Source organism: Suricata suricatta, chromosome 2 (assembly GCF_006229205.1).
Source record: "Suricata suricatta isolate VVHF042 chromosome 2, meerkat_22Aug2017_6uvM2_HiC, whole genome shotgun sequence".
In the NCBI taxonomy this organism is placed as follows: domain Eukaryota; kingdom Metazoa; phylum Chordata; class Mammalia; order Carnivora; family Herpestidae; genus Suricata; species Suricata suricatta.
Window position 1 is genome coordinate 144,647,093 of NC_043701.1, and position 17,723 is coordinate 144,664,815.

Genomic DNA, 17,723 nt, shown 5'->3' on the forward strand with positions numbered 1-17,723 from the left:
ATGTCTATGGGAGTGAAAGATAAGCTCCCCAAGAAAGGGAACTGAAAATGAAGGGAAAGACCTGTGAGTAAGCAACCCCTTCATCTCAGAAGCACATGGTCATGCAGAGCCCATCGTTATCCACCAGAACTTGCCCCTCTCTGTGATTGTTAAATAAGAAGTCATAGGCCAGAGGAACCAAATATCCCTTCAGTACCATCATGGCCATCAGGCCCAGTGAGCTTTCCTTCCTTGGTGTGTCTTTGCTCTTCTTTCAGTGCTGGAGAAGACAAAATTAAATGTGGAATTAGTTCTTCCTTGGCAAGATTTGGAAAGATTTAGAATTTAGGAACTGGGCAGTTCCTTAAGGAAATGTAGCCTTTGGGAGAGCTGTCCAGATCCATCTGTCTTTTCAGATAATCTGGGAGTGTCAACTGGGTCTCTGCCTTCCTGCCCCCTAGCCTTTGGAATTTGCACCCAACATTTGGAGATGCCTCTCATTGGTGCAGGGGCACAAGAACAAGGGCCAGACACTCCTTTCAGTTCTTGGAAGTGGAGATCTTGAGAATAAAAACCAAACTCCTCGGGTCGGCCCTATTTGGTGCAAGGCTGACAGTAGAGCGGCTTCTCCCTGGAAGGCCTGGAAGTCAGAGGGGAACCTTGTGATGCACAAAGTAGGGCTGGGGGTATATGAATCTGGGGGGTCCAGGGCCCATGCTATGATTCCAGGCAGATGGATATTCATTAGAGAATGGTATCCACACAGACTCTGAGGGTTGGATGTTGAAAAGCTATGCTGTGGTCCCTCAAAGAATGAGAGCTCCTTAGCCCTTAGACCTAAGCACAGAGAAACAACGTATCTGAGGTCAGAATGAGTGTAGGGATGAGAGAAGAAACAGTCAGCTGACAGATAAGAGGTCGTTCACCTCACAAGGCCATGGGAGCACTTCTTCCTGCAGTATGGACAAAGTCTCTCCTATGAGTTTTCTAATAACTCACATTTTATAGGAAATTGTTAGGTTAACCGAAAATTAGAATTGCTTCTCAGCCTGTCCCTCACATTGTCCCCTGGTTGATACGGGCAGACTCTGGACATATACCAGGTAAGGAGTGTGTGCCCCCACCCCCAGGCATGTCTGAGACCCACTTGGTCAGAGAAGTCTCCCTCACCACTGCCCATGCCAATGGGACAGCTCGACTCATAACCACAGCATTCCCTGGAAACAGGCAGATAGCGTTTCTTCACTGAAGAGAAGAAGAGGGTAGGGAGCAAAGTCAAGTTTTATTATTAAACAACTTTAATCCAAATGCTGATTATTATTTGCAGTGTCTGAAGGCACAAAATATACCTAAAATGTATGGAATAGTCTAAACAGAGTTATAAATCCAAAGAGCAAAGCATGAAAAAAAGATACATTCTGAGCTGACACAGAAATCTGAGTTGGGATTTTTTGTTGGTTTTTTTTTTTGAGAACTTACTTGAATATCAATCATTTTCCCTCATGCCAAGGGTACAAAATTTAAAAAATAACATAAACATGGTGAAGAATAACACCATGAGGTGTTAAGGGTTTTTCTTTTTAATAAGCAGGATACCTTTTCCTCAAAGATACACTCTCTCTCACACACACACAAGCTTGCACACGTGTGCACGTGAGCACGTGCATGCACACACACACACCCACACCCACACACAAACACACACACCTGCCATCTCTCTCTTCTCCCTGACACCCCATTCTAAGCAAAGCTGTCCAAGAAAACATCCATGGTGTACCCCAGAAGACAGATCATCTCAGGTAAAAACAGACTTGGGAGTGAGATAAGGCAGTGAGACCAGAATTTGATTAAAAAAATAGATATATATGAAAAACTGACCATCCAGGGCAGGGCCCCCCAAAGTGCTGATGGAAAGAAAATGAAGCCTGCTCTTCCTCAGGGTAACCGTCGTCCACCTAGGCTTCACTATGCGCATGCGCCCAGCTCCTGGCTCTCCACGCTCTGATGGGAGAAATGTCAATGGATCGCCTCGGTAGTGCTAATATCAGGCCATTCTCAGCATCCAGAGATAAATAACATAATTATAAACACTCTTCTCCCCAGGGTGCTTTTAGCTGACTATGTGATGCAGCCGTTCCTTTCTGCTCAATCATGTCAGTCAGGACTTCAGGAAAGAAATCAATCCGGGGCTAGTTATCACCCTCATAAATATACCTCTGGAGCAACTCTACAAGGCTATAGGAGATGCAGTCAATAGTCTCCGTATTTCTCCATGACCACAGATGGGCTCTCAGCTCACTGATGACTGCCCAGCTGGGGATGGGGAGGGGAGCCCAGCCCTCTTGATGCCCAATGTGGGCTGTGTGCACCACCCTGGAAGGTTAGGAGAGCAGGATCACCTTTGTCTTCAGCAGGAGAAGAGCCAAAGTGATACTGCTCTGCTCCTACTAGTTCTTTGTCTGGTTCTATAGTTTGTCCCAAGAAATACAAGAGAGGGAGGCATGGCTATCTAGCTGTCTTAGCCTTAAGGAACAGAGCTACCAGAACGTTCCTTAGCTCGGGGATAGTCCTGGGAATCTCAGAGGCTATATGATGCTCTCAGGCAGAGATGCCCCTGCCTATTGGCTCAATCACCGCTTGAAGGCTTCTAGTCTGGAGAAGGGGGCAAAATATGGAGTAAGGATTCATGCTATGTTTTGGCCCCATTTGGCAGACTACCTGCAGGGTTTTGGACCTGGAGACATTCTTTTACTTCTGGGGCTACTTCCCTGGGTGATGAAGAGTTACTTGTGTTCACATCACACCAAGTTCTACTGCTCCTTCTCTAGAAGCCAAGGGTCCTTCCTATCTGAACAAACATGGTCCCTTTGACCTATTCCCAACACTGCCCACCACCTAGCGGACTGGCATGCTCACCTGGGGCACCTCCCTCCACTCCTCCAAGAGAATCCTATGACCTGAAACCACAGTCCACAAACCCCAGGGGATATTCTCCCTCTGCCTGGTCTCCCCACCTCACCTGGACTCCACCTAGCATTTCTCCGTCCCCATGGACAAGCCCAAGCCCACCACTGCCAAGCCTCCCAAGGCAATGAAAGAACCTAACCACCTTCTCCCACATTCTATCACTTGTTGATTCTTCTAATTAGGAAAAGAAAGTAGAAAAACAAGGTCAATCTTATGACCCTAGAGCATGTCAGCATCAAAGCCCTCAGACATGGTTGCCTCACTGTGGGTTCTTCTCTTGGGCCCACAGCACACTGTGTCATGCAGTGGGTGACCAAGAGGACTGCCCCAGGTCCCACGAGTCTCCTAAGTCCCATGCTGACTGGAATAGCTGATCACTCTATAGCCCTTTGGCCTGGGGTCAGGCCAATGCTGGCTCACTGTTTATCTACCCGAGAGGATTAAAGAGGAACCAAGGGCCAAGAGCAGAGGAATGTGGCAGGAAACCATGGGACATGGCAACAAGCAGCATTTGGGTTTCCTCTAAAGGGACTGGCTGCTTATCTTCCCCTCTCCCCCGGCAGGAAGGGGCTCCTTATCGGATCACCCCTCCTGCCTTCAGAAAGGCCCAGGAACAGGGGGCTTCTTTGGCACTTCAGAATGATCACAAGTAATTGCCTTTTTATTCATATAGAACAAAATTTACAAAGTCATTCATACAGTTTTTGTGTTTTTTTTTACTGACTTCGAAAATTGGGAATATTCAAAATACACTTTTACCCCACTCCATTCTGTCATTATTTACACATATGTACAGGAAAAATGAAAGAGTCTTTGTGTGTGTGTGCATGTGTGTGTGGTTTGTGTTGTTGTTTCCTTGTATTAAAAAGCTCTGCTGGTCGGGTGGGTGGATGGGCGGGCAGGAGGGCAGGCGGCGCGGTCAGATAGAGGTGCCATGGGAGGTGTCCAAGGCCTCTGGAAGGACGCCTCCCGGCACAGGCTGGAAGGACATGGGGATGGGGGTCTTCACCGGGCTCTGGCGGAATAGCCCCCCATTGGGCGACCTGTGTTTGCACTGCATGGAGGGCATGGTGGCTGAGCTGCTCAGGGGCAGCGGCAGGTTGCTGCTAGGCCCTGACGAGAGTGTCCGGCTGGGGCCGTGGCTGCTTTGCTCTGGCAGAAAGGTGCTGACCGAGAGCTGTGTGTTCTGGTACTCTCGCGTCGGCTCCAAGGCCTGGCTTGGAGCCAGGCCCCCCATCTCCAGGGCCGAAAGCTCAATGGACGCTGGGGAAATCTGCTTGTGAGCAATGTCTTCATCCATTAGACTGTTCATGCGCCGGTGAACCTGCTCCAAATTCACTTCTTTGTCCTGGTGGGAAAACACAGGAAGGTCAGGCCAAGCCCTCACATGAGCCAAGGCTGGCTTTCTACAAACTCTGGGAGGCCTGGAGACCCTAGGCTTGTTAAGCCTGGTGAACACTGGATGAGCACCACCCCCCATTCTTCCCATACCCCCTCACCTACATCTGGGTAAACCTCAGTTATCTGGGGACCTGGTGGCCTATGACACTATCCCAGCAAGCACCCAGCAAGCAGTCCTTGGCAACCTGTGCCTCCCCTCCTCACTCGGCTTAGAGCCACCATCACACTCAGCGGCACCCCCTGTGAGAAGATGCCTTGAAGAACTGGCAGAGACAGAAGGAGGAAAAAGGTGTTCCCGTGGGAATAAAAGGACCTGGTTCTTGAGCCCCCAGCAAGTCCCATGTATTTACCATAGAGTTCACAATGCTCAGAAGGCCTGATAGGATCATCCCCGTTGGACACAAAAGAGGCGTGGGTTCAGGAAGGCCAGTGACCTTCCTGGAGTCACCACCCTTGTGAATGGCTGAGACAGCAAGGGAAGGCTGAAGCGGGAAGTGGGGGCCTGGTTACCCTAAAAACCCTGTTCTCCCCATCTCCAGAGATGCCAGCAAGCAGGCATATCCTTGTCTCTAGGGCCCATGAGGCTAGTTCCTGGATGAGGAAGATGGTGGGGATGGTGAGGAATGGACCTTTGCAGGGCTTAGATGACTTTCCTGGTATCAAGATGGTAGAGACAGCCAAGATGGACGACCCTCACACTTGACTCTTTCTCCATAAGGTAAATGGTGGCAAGAAAATGGTTTTTGTTTATTTGTGTGCTTAAGAAAGAGAATAAAATTCATTTCAAATAACTTGATGTTTTTTCTACACTATCAAAAAAATCAAGGAAGGCAAACTTCTTGAAAGCCCCTAAAATACAAAAATGAGGTACTCTATTTGCTTGGTTCCCCCCAGCAAGGTGGGGCACAAGACCAGGTGTCCACAAAGGAGCCATGCCAGCTCCTCAGTGAGGTTCAAAGTCCCACTCCTATTTTTAGGCAGCATGAGTGCCAATGTGCCAGGCCAGGTCATGCCTACCGCCCACACTTTCCTGATATCAAACTCCTAAAAAAATACCATGTCAATGTTCTGCTCTGAGACAGAACACCACAGGCTGTCTAATGGTGACATCCATTTGGTAGAGAGAGGAACCTGTTCCATGCTCATCTTGTAGGGAGGTTAGAAATACCACAGATATAAAGGCCCTGAATGGGCTTTCAAAAGAAAAAGAAGGAACCACACAAATCAAAGGGGCCATTCCAGTGGCTGCTCTGAGCTCCTAGGAGGCTGGCGGGAGAGGATCTTCCCCAGGAGGAGGCCACCCTGAGTAGCTGGTACCCATCTCCCATGTGTGGCCAACCCCAATGAAGTCTCAGTCCAGCCTTCCTCAGACAAGGAAGTTGGCTCTGCAGTTTACTCCTTGTTCTCAATGCCCGCCGGTATGGAGAAGGCAGGGCCACTGCTCTCTCCACACCTTTGCTGAGTTCAAGACTGGTAGTCAGACATTGGCTTCCGTGTTTTCCAGAAACTTTCACAGAAGAAGAAAACTAACAAACCCTACAAGACAGTAAGAAACTCCTTCCAGGCCAAGAGGAAACCTGAGAATAAGAAAACCAACAGATTTGAGGATGGAAGATAGTAGGGGGCGTGATTTCATTCAAAGATGGAAACAACATCAGAATTCACTGTCACAGCTCCATGGGCAAAGCCGACATTCCAGGGATCTGAAGCCCCACACAGCTGAGCTCAGCTCGCTGTTGCTGGGAAACCAGCTCCAAGTTGAGGACACCACCAGGGTGGCAAGTCCTGGGTAGAATGGGGGAGAGTGGTGGAGAGTAACAGCCCTTTATTTAACCTGACAAAATGTGACATAGGAAATGCCTTCCCATGACTCTTAAGGTTGTAAAAAAAAATACAAGACACTGAATTCAAGTTCTCTTAATTACCTTACAACATGTTGATCCATCTCTGTACAACTTTGCCTTTTTCTCTCTGTTTTATCTGCTTTGTTGTTAGTCTTGCATATGAAACTACTTTTAATAGTTTTTGTAAACTGCTATAATAGTCACTGGATGTTTTATGGCCACCAGACATCAATTATGCCTTCCTAAGACCATGGTCTGTTTGCTTTGAGGGAATTACTTCTTTCTCACTGGATAACAGTTTGGCAGGTGCCCTGCCTACCTGTAGCTAAGATGCAGGACCATGACTCAAGCAAGGACAATAGGACTGAACTGAATCCTGAACAAAGAGATAAAGAGACAGAAAAGAGTTGATTGTCCATCCTATAATGCAGTAGTACTTCGACAAACTTTCTGCTCCATGACTATCCTCCTAGATCATGTTCCCTGCCCCCCAGTTCTGTGGACAAGTCTGACTACTGCCCACCACCCATCCTGCTTCTCTAGCCTTCTCACGGTAGCTGTGTACCCTGGGTAAATTCTTTCATCTGCATTGGCCAAAGTCGGTGCCATAGCTCTGTTGGTAAATAACTGCATCTATAGGCTATTTTCATGTCAAAATGTGGGAAGTGCAAAACACAAGTATCAGAGATCCTGGAAGCTGGAGAAGTTAAGAAAGAATTTCAGAAACTCTTAGGGTTTCATAATAAATATAACCTTCCCTGCTCTTTGCAGACAGCAAAGCTTCAAGAGAGCCAGCTGTCCCTGTTGGCAAAATCTTTCATTTCCGTTGAAGAAGGAAAACCGATGACCAACGAACCTGGGATCATTGGAAGAACCAGTTAGTTGCATAATATCACCTTTTCCTCCTTTGTATTTTCTTTAGAGAGCTCTAAGAAGCCTTTTGGGGACAGAAAGAAGTCACATTTAAGAGTGGTCTAATTTGGTTTTTCTTTTAAATAGTTTATTGTCAAATTGGTTTCCATATAACACCCAGTGCTCTTCCCCACAAGTGCCCTCCTCCATTACCACCACCTTTCCCCTCACCCCCCTTCAACCTTTGGTTCATTTTCAGTATTCAATAACCTCTCAGGTTTTGCATCCCTCTACTAATTTGGAGGGGAAGGCAAGTGTCTAGGTCCCAGCCTTGTTCACTGTGGTAGTTAGAATAAAGGGCATGACCCTTTTTCTCAGAAAGTGTTCAGGAGATGCTCCCCAACTTGCTGGGGTCTAGAGACAGAGAAAGGAGAACTTCCTGTCCAAAAAGGCCACAGGAAGGCAGAGAGTTGAGAGTCGGGGCAAAGTGAAAGGAGCCCTCCCTATTGAATGCCAGGGCCACAAAACAGGAGAACTTTGGGGGAAGACCAGCCATCCAAAATCCTCTGAAGAAAAATGTGAGCAAAGGAGGTCTCTTAGATGAAATCCTTCACTCAGGAAGAGGTTCAGGGGGTAGAATTATGAAAGTGGTTGGAAACAGGCACCAATCTAGCATACTAATCACAGCTGTGAGGCCTTGATCTGGTATTACCAAAGCACCTAGAATAAAAACCAGCCCAGGGGTTGCCTGGGTGGCTCAGTCAGATAAGCATCTGGCTTCAGCTCAGGTCATGACCTCACAGTTCGTAGGTTTGATCCCCACGTCAAACTCTGTGGTGACAGCTAGCTCAGAGCCTGGAGCCTGCTTCAGATTCTGTGTTTCCCTCTCTCTGACCCCTATTCATGCTGTCTCTCTCTGTCTTTCAATAAATAAATAAAAAACCTTAAAAAAAAAAAAACCAGCCGAGAGTGTAGGTGTGGATACAGACCAATTACCTGAGAATCAGTACTTTGGGAGGAAAGAGCTTGAATAGTTGCCTACATCTATATATTTTTCTTCTTGTCTCAAGTTCAGGACAAATGAAGCATTTCCAAGGATTGTAGAACTGTGCAGTGGGTATCAGCTTCCAATTGAGATTAGTCATTAGCCTATAGCCTCTCCACATCAAGACACAGAGAAAACGTCCACACCAACTGAACAGACTTTCCAGGGAGACCTTCCCACCCCAAGTGGCAGTGAAGTAATTAATCCTCTCTGCACCAGTGGGGCCTCATTCTATTCAAATTCTATTACTGCTGGAAGCTAGCTGCAACACAACACAAATCCCAGAAGAACAAGGTGGCATCGTGAGCTGCCCATATCTGATTGTTTAACTGGATGGGAAAATGAGAAAAACTTAACAAAAATGCCTCGCCCTCCCACTCCCCCACACCACTGCAACACATGTAGTCTGTTAAAGCCTCCTAATCCATTTCTAAGCTGCCTGCTTCTGCTGCCGTCTAGAGGTCAGAACTGAAGTGCAGAAAACTGGAGAAAACCACCTTATGCACTAAAGCCTTGAATCTTGGATCACCTGGGGCCACAGAGTCAGCGCACACTAAGTCATTTCCAGCAGTCCCCAGCCAAGGAATAAGGAGGCAGAAATAATCTGCCTGCTCAAGGAAGGAGGCAGGAGTGATGTGAATAATTATCTATATTTTAGACAAAATGGGACATTCTATTATGTTATGCAAATTCAAATAATGGACTTTTTTATGTGAACTACATCAGTTTACATCCTCATTATCTCAAGTTTTTGGTGTTCAACCGCACGGAAACTTGCTGCTGTCTTCATTAATTTACTGTAGGTAACTGACCTAGTCAAACATCCCTGAATATGACATAAAATCCACGGACTGCATTTATCCATGAACCCAGCTGAATTCCAGCTCTGTGTTTCTCACCTCATGTTAAACATGATGACAGATGCACCAACAGAGGTTACTGGGGACCCTCTCCCAGGCATTGTCTTGCAGAGAGATAAAGTTCTGTAATTAAGCCGCTGTTCACCAACGTGGAAATAATTCAGTGTACTGGAAAACGGTAATTAACTAAACTATCATCTATGTAACAGCCAGTTACACATGGGACTTGTTAGAGCAGGCTTTGTTTGGTGTCCAATGGCTTTTACTTTAAGTTGGGCAGGAACACAATGGGACAGGGGACTTCACACCTGACTGGGATGGTTGTAGAGGTGTTCTCCCATTATCACAGACACCAACCGGATTGTAAATGAGACCCAATGGCTGGGAAAAAATGCCATCAATATGATCTTAAGTGTTGCTCTGGAGACTTTAAAGTAGTGGCTGGTAAGAGCAAAGAAGTTGAGCAGTTAATGAAGTGGCCTCAAGAGATGATGGACAATTTTCAGAGCATCATTGAGAAAGAGTTCTGATAGATTCTGTCACAGAGTCCATAGGAGAGGGCAAAAAGAAGAAAGAGTTAATGAACATCTCCTATCATAGGTGGTAGCAGCAGGAGTACTTGGGGTGAACTGAGACTAGGGGTGACGAGATTTGCTCAAGGTCACACTATTCCATGGTAAATGGAGCACTGGGATCAGAGTCTATATCTACCTGGCTCCAAAATCTGGGCTATTTCCAACTATGCAAATCTGTATGTTCCCAATTTACCCTTGGAACGACTGTGTAGACCAGTGGTTTTCATCCTTGGCAGGATATCAGAAGCACATGTAGAGCTTTAAAAAACTACAGTTGTCCAGATCTACCTAATAGGACCCTTTGGGGAATGGAGCCCAAGCATCTGTATTTCTAAAAAGCTCCAGGATTAATCACCTCTGATGTGTAGCCAGAATTGAAAGCCATTGATCCAGCTGCAATGATTACACAACCATTTAACATTAATAACGTTTTCATTATAGGAGCCCAGACTGGTTCATTCATTCGATAAACACTTTTGAGCTCCTACTACAAGATGAGCTAATGTTCTTGGTAAAGCATCCATCTTGGTCCCTGGCATGTAGAAGGTGCTCAATACTTGGGTTGTATTCATCACTTCTTAACGAGAGGCTCTACTGTTCCAGAGACTGGGCAAAGTGATGGCAACATAGAGGTGGAGAAGTGCCAACAGACTCCAAGCAGGGATAGGCAGGTAAACTATTGGCAGCAATTTGGACTCAGTCAGCATGAGTGTATACACACAGGGAGGCAGACCAGAGAGGTGACAGGGGAGATTTTACAGAGGGGTGTGATGTCCGAGCTGCTTTTGAGATATACATTGGTGTAAGATAAGCAATCTTGTCTTCTTGCTGGAAGGTCCTGGCATAACAGCTGAAATGCATACTCACTATCCTTACCCTCATGCTAAGAGGTCTGATATCAGCAGTGTAGCCACAGGGCCAGGCTCAGTTTGCAGCCAGAGAGACAAACTGGGGTTCAGAGGATGCCAGTGCCTAGCTAGGAGATAGCATCCTGACTCAGGGAAAAAAACCCAAATTACACTTCTCATTCCCCAGATCCTCTGGCAAATGTCGGGCAGGAACCCCTGCTCCTGCACACGCCCCATGGAAGGTCCAGTGGCAGCCACATATTCATATCCCAGTTCTGTCCCTGTCCCTTCTGCATCCCATTTCTCCAGCCCTAAGGATGCCTTCCTCCAATGATCTCAAAGACAATCAGGGAGTTAAGAAGATAATATGTAGTCTTCCTGGCACAGAGAAGGTGCCCTAAGATGTGACTTGTCCTCCCCACACCCCTTACGGCCCATCACATGGTCCTTGGGAGGGAATAGCGCCTTGGCCGTCATTAACCAAGCACGTCCCATGGGCAGGTGCTGCTTATGGCACTTTCCATGCCTTCCTTCATTGATCTTCTGGGCAACACTCTGAGGCCGGCATAAAGGAAGAAGGGGAATGTACAGGAGAGAAAATCTCTACATGAAATTGAAGAAGCATCAGAGGAGTGAAGGCAGAGAAGGGTAAGGAGCCAACGTGGGTGTCCCCCATCACAAATCTTTCATAAAGAGCAGGTGTGTGCTGCCGGGACACACAGACAGCAGCTGACCCACTGGCACTACTGCCCAGCCACCCTAGCCTGTCAGCTCCTGTCTGCGACGGAAGCAGGGATGGGGTGGGGAGGGCAGGCAAGGCAGGAGGCACAAACATTCTAAGCTCCTGGCCCAATGACGGATGATTCATCCCTCACTCTTCATGTCATCTCCCATTTGTGTGGTTCTCATCTTTATTTCATGAATATTTTATTCTTAGAGCAATGGCTCCACTTCCCCCATAAATCTAGAGGGTGGCTCTTTACTGCAACCACAAAGCCTGCTGCTCTCACCTGCATTGGGTAACTACATAATAGTCTGATTCCTTAGAAAAAATATGAGCTCAAATCCGCATGAATATTAAGGGGTTGAACGCACATTACTACTCTTCCTCAAGTAGGTGTCTGAAGTCTGAAGGCATCTTAGCACAAGCCATTAAACACAACTAGAACTACACCCAAAGACAGGTTTCTGGCTCTTAAGAAATACGGCCAATGCCCCAAAATGAAGCATTCTAAGATAAACCAGACACTCTCACCTAATTGAGAATGCTGCTCTATAAAACACAGTCAAACAGTAACACAAAGTGGTCTGGTTTAAATACCGTTATTATCTGTGGAAGGTTTGAAAGATATGCTTCTAATATCCTGTTGTCTCAACCCCCTCCTGGTCCCTCTCCCCTGCATGATGAGGTCTAAACCGCTTGGCCTGACACCCACGTCCGCCGGAGCAAGTTCCCTGGTTCAGCCTCCCGCACTCACATTCCCCTTGCTGATGCCGACACTCCAGCCCCCACAGCTCCGGGAGGTGTGATAACTGTTTGCCTTCATGTTGCTCACCCTGCCTCATGTGCAACTTCCAATCTCACCTCCAGCTCTAGGATCTGTACCAACCCTTGAACCCTGAGTTCTCTGAGCCTGAAGAACTCTTCACCAACAGGCACCCCTGCCCCCTAGGACCTCACCATGCCCAGGCTGGGCTGGGTGCCCCTCAGTACATCCATGGTACCCTCTGCTCTCTTGAGAAGGGCCCTGATCAATGGAGACTGCTTTGGTCAACCTCTCTGACACATCTTCCCCTGCAGAAGTGAGCCCCCTGGGAACACGGACTGTGCCCCCACAGGCATATTTATGAAAGGAAGAAGAAAGAGGGAGAAATTTCATTTGAAAATCAGAAACCCATAAAAACAGGAAAAGATGGGGAATATTTCCTTCTTCCATTATGCAACCCTTAGCAACACCAGAAGGGGCTGGAGGAAAGCTACTATGCTTTTGCAACCTGTCTTTTCACTGGTCCTCATTATTATCTGGAAGCAGGATATGGGCAGGTGCAGAAATTTCCACATTTCCTAAATAGGACCAATGTATTTCATCCTCTCTTACACCTGAGATCTGGGGCTTATGCAGAAGCCAGAAGAGAAGACAGGATGCTTTACTGGCAAAGAGAGCTGTTCCTCACAGCTGGGTCATTTCTTGGTCTCCTGGTCTTTTTTCTGTATTTCTCTTTCACTTCTGCCTTGGATGTCTCTCCAACAATCAATCTCCCACCTCTCCTCTCTCTCCCCCTCTCCCTTCTCTCTCTGTCTCTGTCTCTCTGTCTCTCTCTGTCTCTCTCTGTCTCTCTCTCTCTCTCTCCTCTCTCACACACACACACACACACACACACACACACACACACACACACACACACTGTAATCATTCATTCTGGACTGCCCAGGCTAGGATTGTTACTAAACACTAAACTAGGGGATGTGAAGGGACATGATGACTAGAAGCAGATGAGAATGCCCTGTCCAGAGGAAGAATGGCCTCTCTATGCACCTGGTTCACAAGGGACATTCTGGAGGGTTGAGCCTGTGTCCCCTGGGCACCCACTCTGCCCATGCCATCCCAAGTCAGCACTCCCATGACAGTGAGATGCTCACCCACCCAGAGCCTCTCCTGCTCCCCTGACCCAAGGGCATATGCACAGAGGATCAGGCTGCGGCTGATTGGGTTTGGAAAAAAAAAAAAAAAACCCAAACCAAACAACATAGAGAATGAAATGGGATCTGTTCCTCCCCTGCCTCACTGGGGAAGGCTCCAGGGCCACCCTACCATGGATTCATGCTGATGCTTCTGTACATATACACTTGGGTGGTAAAAGCATACTGGTAAGGGGATGTATATGTGGCCTTTCCTTAAAACTACTCATCAGAATAATTCACAGTCCCTCCCAATGAATTCTTCACAAAATAATTTTCCAGTAGCCAAAGAAGTTCAAGCAGAACCATTAACTGTTTCTTTCAGTGGTTTCCCCTCAAGTCTCATTCTTCCTTCTTTCCTGTGGCCAAGGGATAACAGGAGAAGCACTGGCACCATGGGAGACCCAGGCTTTGTACTTCTTTGCAGGGAAGCACACAGAAGGCAGATAAGGAAGATGGATGTCCCCAGAACATTTCCAACATGCTGAATCAAATGACAAGATCCTTCCAGCAAAAACTAAGTGTGATGACAGAGAGCTCACTGCCTGGTATGAATGGAAACACTGTCCTCACCCCCACCTTGCCAGGGGCTCCATTACAGACTGGTATGGGAGTATGACCAACCAGTCTTTCCACGCTGCAGAGATGGTGGCCATGGTGACACCGCCTCTTTGGATTTGGCGCTGGTTACTTTGCTGCATTTTGTTGGAAATTTACACCTGTTTGTATCAACATAATCTGCTGATTATGATTCAGAAGAAGCTGAGGTACAGGCAGCACATAGTGGCAGCCCTGCAATGGAGTGGCTCGGCTTATGCCTCCCTGCCTATGTGTAGGTTTCTGCTGGCACATATCATCCCCAAATGGCACTCCTTGCCACCCTCCCTTAGGGAAACTGGCTCTAGGGTGCCTTGGTGGAGGCTTTGTATTAAAAAAACTGAACTCAAAGAAGAACAAAACCCCAATGGAAGGAAGTGTTATGGAAAGAATCAGCTTGTGGTTGGCACACATAAGGAGGAATCTGTGCCAGAACTTGAAGTCTGGACAGAGCCACAATGTTCCCTGTGCTGGGTGTTCATGGAGGAACATGGGCAAGGCTGGGCCCTATAAGGAGGAGGAAGGGAAGGGAGGAAGGGAGGAAGAGGCGATAGGAGGGGCAGGGACCAGTCCCTACTTGCATGCTGGAAGAGTAGAGCCCTGTGGCCCTTGATGTGAAGGCAAAGAGAACCAAGAAGGAATGAGGTCTCCTCTCTTACCCTACAGTTGGTCTCTCCAGGTCAGGGTGGAGGCACATGGGCGGGGCAGGGTGGGGAAGGGCTCTCTGGCGCTGCTCATGCTGTACCCGCTCTATAGATAAATACAGGACTTTAGTGGCCATGGTTGGTGCCTTGGCACTTTGTTCAAGCATTAAAACATCCCCTACATTTGTTCTCTTGCTTTAAAATAAACATAAAACAAGGACACCATCCCCTCCCAAATAAAACACTGCCATCTTCAGACAAGTGACTTCAGTAAATACTAACTGGTAGAAAACCGCCCGCCGAGTGGCCCAGTGGGACTCTCCTGCCTCTAGGATGCAGAAAGGAGAAGCAGGACTCAGGGCACGGACCTCTTTGGGGGTCTCCTGGTGGCACCGGTTGCTGTTCCACCACAACTCCAGGGCAGCCACCAGGCAGGCGAGGAGGAGACCGATGGCCAGGATGCAGAAGACCCCAGCAAAGCTGTGCAGCTTGAGAGATTTGCCATCGGCCTGGGCACTGGAGTGGCTGGTGAGGTCACAGCGGCCCATGTGTGGCCACCACTTCTGCTTGAGCACATCCAGGTCCCCAGTGTCCTGCAACTCCAGGATCCTGCAAGATACAATCCATATGAGCCACAGCCACTGACCGCATCAGTGTGATCATGGGCACCTTGGCCCTTTCCCTGCCATGCTGGCCCCTCCATAGACCATGCTGAACCATGGTATCTCTTCTTCTGCCCCAACTTTTCCTTCCCCAATCCATTCTCCACTCTGAGGCAGAGTGCTCTTCCCAAAACCCACTTCAGGTTTTGCCTCTCTCCTCCTTAAAGGCCTCAGTGCCTCCTCCTACCCTGTGTCACAGCCCATGGATAAAGTTCAATAGCAAAGCACATAAGGACCCTTCACATGGGATTGGGTCAAGCTCTGGGGATAAAATAGGAAAACACAGGCCTGGATAAGGTAGCGCTCAAGACTGTGGACTTACAAAAATGCTTTTTTAAAAATTTCAATACATTGTAAGTTTCTCCCACCAGGATTCCCCAAATCACTCATTCATTCATTCGATTTGAGGAGTATCTGCCTTGTGCTATGTATGATGTTCAACACTGCTGAGGGTATGGCCCAGAGACACATACATGGACCTTGAAACAAATTAGAGCAATCAATGTGGACACTGAAGGTGTGATCAATACCATGACATGAAAGTACAGGTGCTAAGAAATGGTGCATTGTGTGTGTGGGGGGGGGGTCCAGACCAGGGGGGTAACAAGGAGGACCTCATCAAGGAAGCAACAGTTGAACAGCTACCTAAAGGAAGGTTAGCCGTCAAATAGCTCACACCTGTCTGGCATGTTCTATGTGCCAGGATATATCCTAAGTGTTTGACAGATAGTGTTTAATTCTCATGTCAACCCTTTGAGATGGTTCCTTCCATTCTCTTATTTTTATACAAAAGGAAAGAAGGCACAGAGAAGTGAAATATCCTGCCAAATTCACTTTGTGGTTGGCAGGGATGGCATTCAATGAGAAGGAAACCTACAGCCGTACTTGAAAGTCTTGTCTGGGCTAAGTGCTCAGTATGTCTAAGATGCCACAATGTGGCCACTGAGGCTGGAGACTGGAGGGTGAGGAAGAAGATGGTGGGAGCTGAAGCTAAATCAGGAAGAGAGCCAAGAATGTGGGCTCCGAGAAGGTGTGAGAGGGAGCCTGGATTCCATCGCCAAGATGGGGGCAAACCCCTGGGCTCCTATATTCCCCATGTAGGTTTCTGGATGGTGGTTTTCCTTCACTGTGGTATTTTATGAACTTCCGCTGTCAGCCTGTGGTCTGAACAGTGAGCTAGTAGTATCTGGTAGTCTCCAGGCTCCTCACACCCAAGCTTTTCTGTCTGGGAAGAGGGACTCTTTCAGCTTGGTCCATGGTGATATATCCAGCTGATAATACCTGCTGTGACCTCCCTGAGCCTTCTGGGTGTGCACAGTTCCAGAGTAGTGGTTCTGTACAGCCAAGAAAAGTTCACTTCCAACTGTCCAGTTGAGCAGTCTCTGCCCCGGACCTGCATTGCAGGCCAGCTGTGACCATAAGCTGAAGTTGAGGTCGATGGCCATGCAAGGGGTGTGGCTGCTGAAGAAGGAAGGTGACAGCCCAGAGGGGGTCCTCTGACCTGTCACCATTATGGACCCAGCATAGCACGGTCTTTCATAGGCTGTGAATAGATGGGCTCAGTGCAAGAAGTAAGGAATGGAGGCACCAGGTCTCAGCTGGGTATCACGGAACAAGTGACTGACCCCTGTTAACCTTGGCTGGCTTATCTTTGCAAGATGGACCCACGGCCCCACTGGGCGAGTAGATCTTTCAGGACGGGCTATGTGTTACTCTCCATGGTTTCTGAGCAAGTACAGTGGTGACACAACTTGGGCCATCGATGAATGTTGGTCACATCAATATATGGATGAATATATTAATTGATTCATGAAAACTAATCTAAACTAAAATGGCCATGGTGAGATAATGAGATAATGTCTGTGAAGTGCCAAGGACACAAGTCCGTACAGAAGACTTAATATGCTGCTGTGCCTTTTGGGACTTGGTCACTGAGATAAATACATGATTGACACACGCACCTGTGCACTTTGGGCTTGTGCTTGGCATGCTGCTGAGCACCACAGCGGCACATGGCACATCCCATGACCATCTGGGCAGCTTCAGTGCCCCACTACCTCTGTGTGGCTCTGGACATGTTAGGGAAGCTGGCCACTGGCTCATGCTGAAAGGCCACTATTTAAGTCTATGCTGGCAGGTCTGAGTAAGCTAGGCCTCCTGCAGTTATAGGAACCCCAGGGATGGATATGTAGGATCTCGTGGCTTTGAGAAGACCCATGGATAGATGACTGGCTCACCGACAAGAGACAGCAGAGCTTTGTATTGAGCATAGATTCTGCTCTGATGGATATCATGAAAACCCAGACCACACCATCACACTAGCCATGGTATGCAAACTCTCAACTTCTGCACTCTTGTTGCTAAAATCTGAGATCATACCAACTCCTACCACAGCACGATTGTGCCAAAACGGAAAAGGGACACATGGGCACCACTCAGCTCAAGTTATGACAAGTAATAAAAGCTCTAAAAAAGCTGGTTAAATTTGCACAGTCTGATGGCCAATGCTGAATAGCAGCGCTATCCAGTCCATTCCTACTGACACTCACTGCCTTTTCTTGAGAACATAGTAGGGACCGATAATTTCCCATTGCTGTAATCCTCCTAGCAGCCTGCAAAGTAGTTCTTACTGAATCGGTTTTACATCTTGAAGATCTGAGGCTCGGCATCTAGATGACTTGTTCACGGTTACAATTAGAAAGTGGCAAGTTTACACTTCAGAGCTTGGGCATACTGACCCGAGAGGCCATGCTCTTTCCAGAACATCAG

At 47.8% G+C, this 17,723-nt stretch overlaps 1 protein-coding gene across 1 annotated transcript in view; it reads right to left on the minus strand.

Annotated features, from left to right (window-relative positions):
- Positions 1-1,242: 1,242 nt before the first annotated feature.
- Positions 1,243-17,723, minus strand: part of GRID1 (glutamate ionotropic receptor delta type subunit 1) — a 693,764-nt gene continuing 677,283 nt past the window's right edge. The window contains exons 15-16 of the mRNA XM_029919939.1: positions 14,661-14,901; positions 1,243-4,294 (exon numbers count right to left, since the gene is read on the minus strand). Coding sequence (XP_029775799.1) covers positions 3,866-4,294; positions 14,661-14,901 — 670 coding nt within the window. The 3' untranslated portion in view covers positions 1,243-3,865. The remainder of the gene's footprint in view (positions 4,295-14,660; positions 14,902-17,723) is intronic.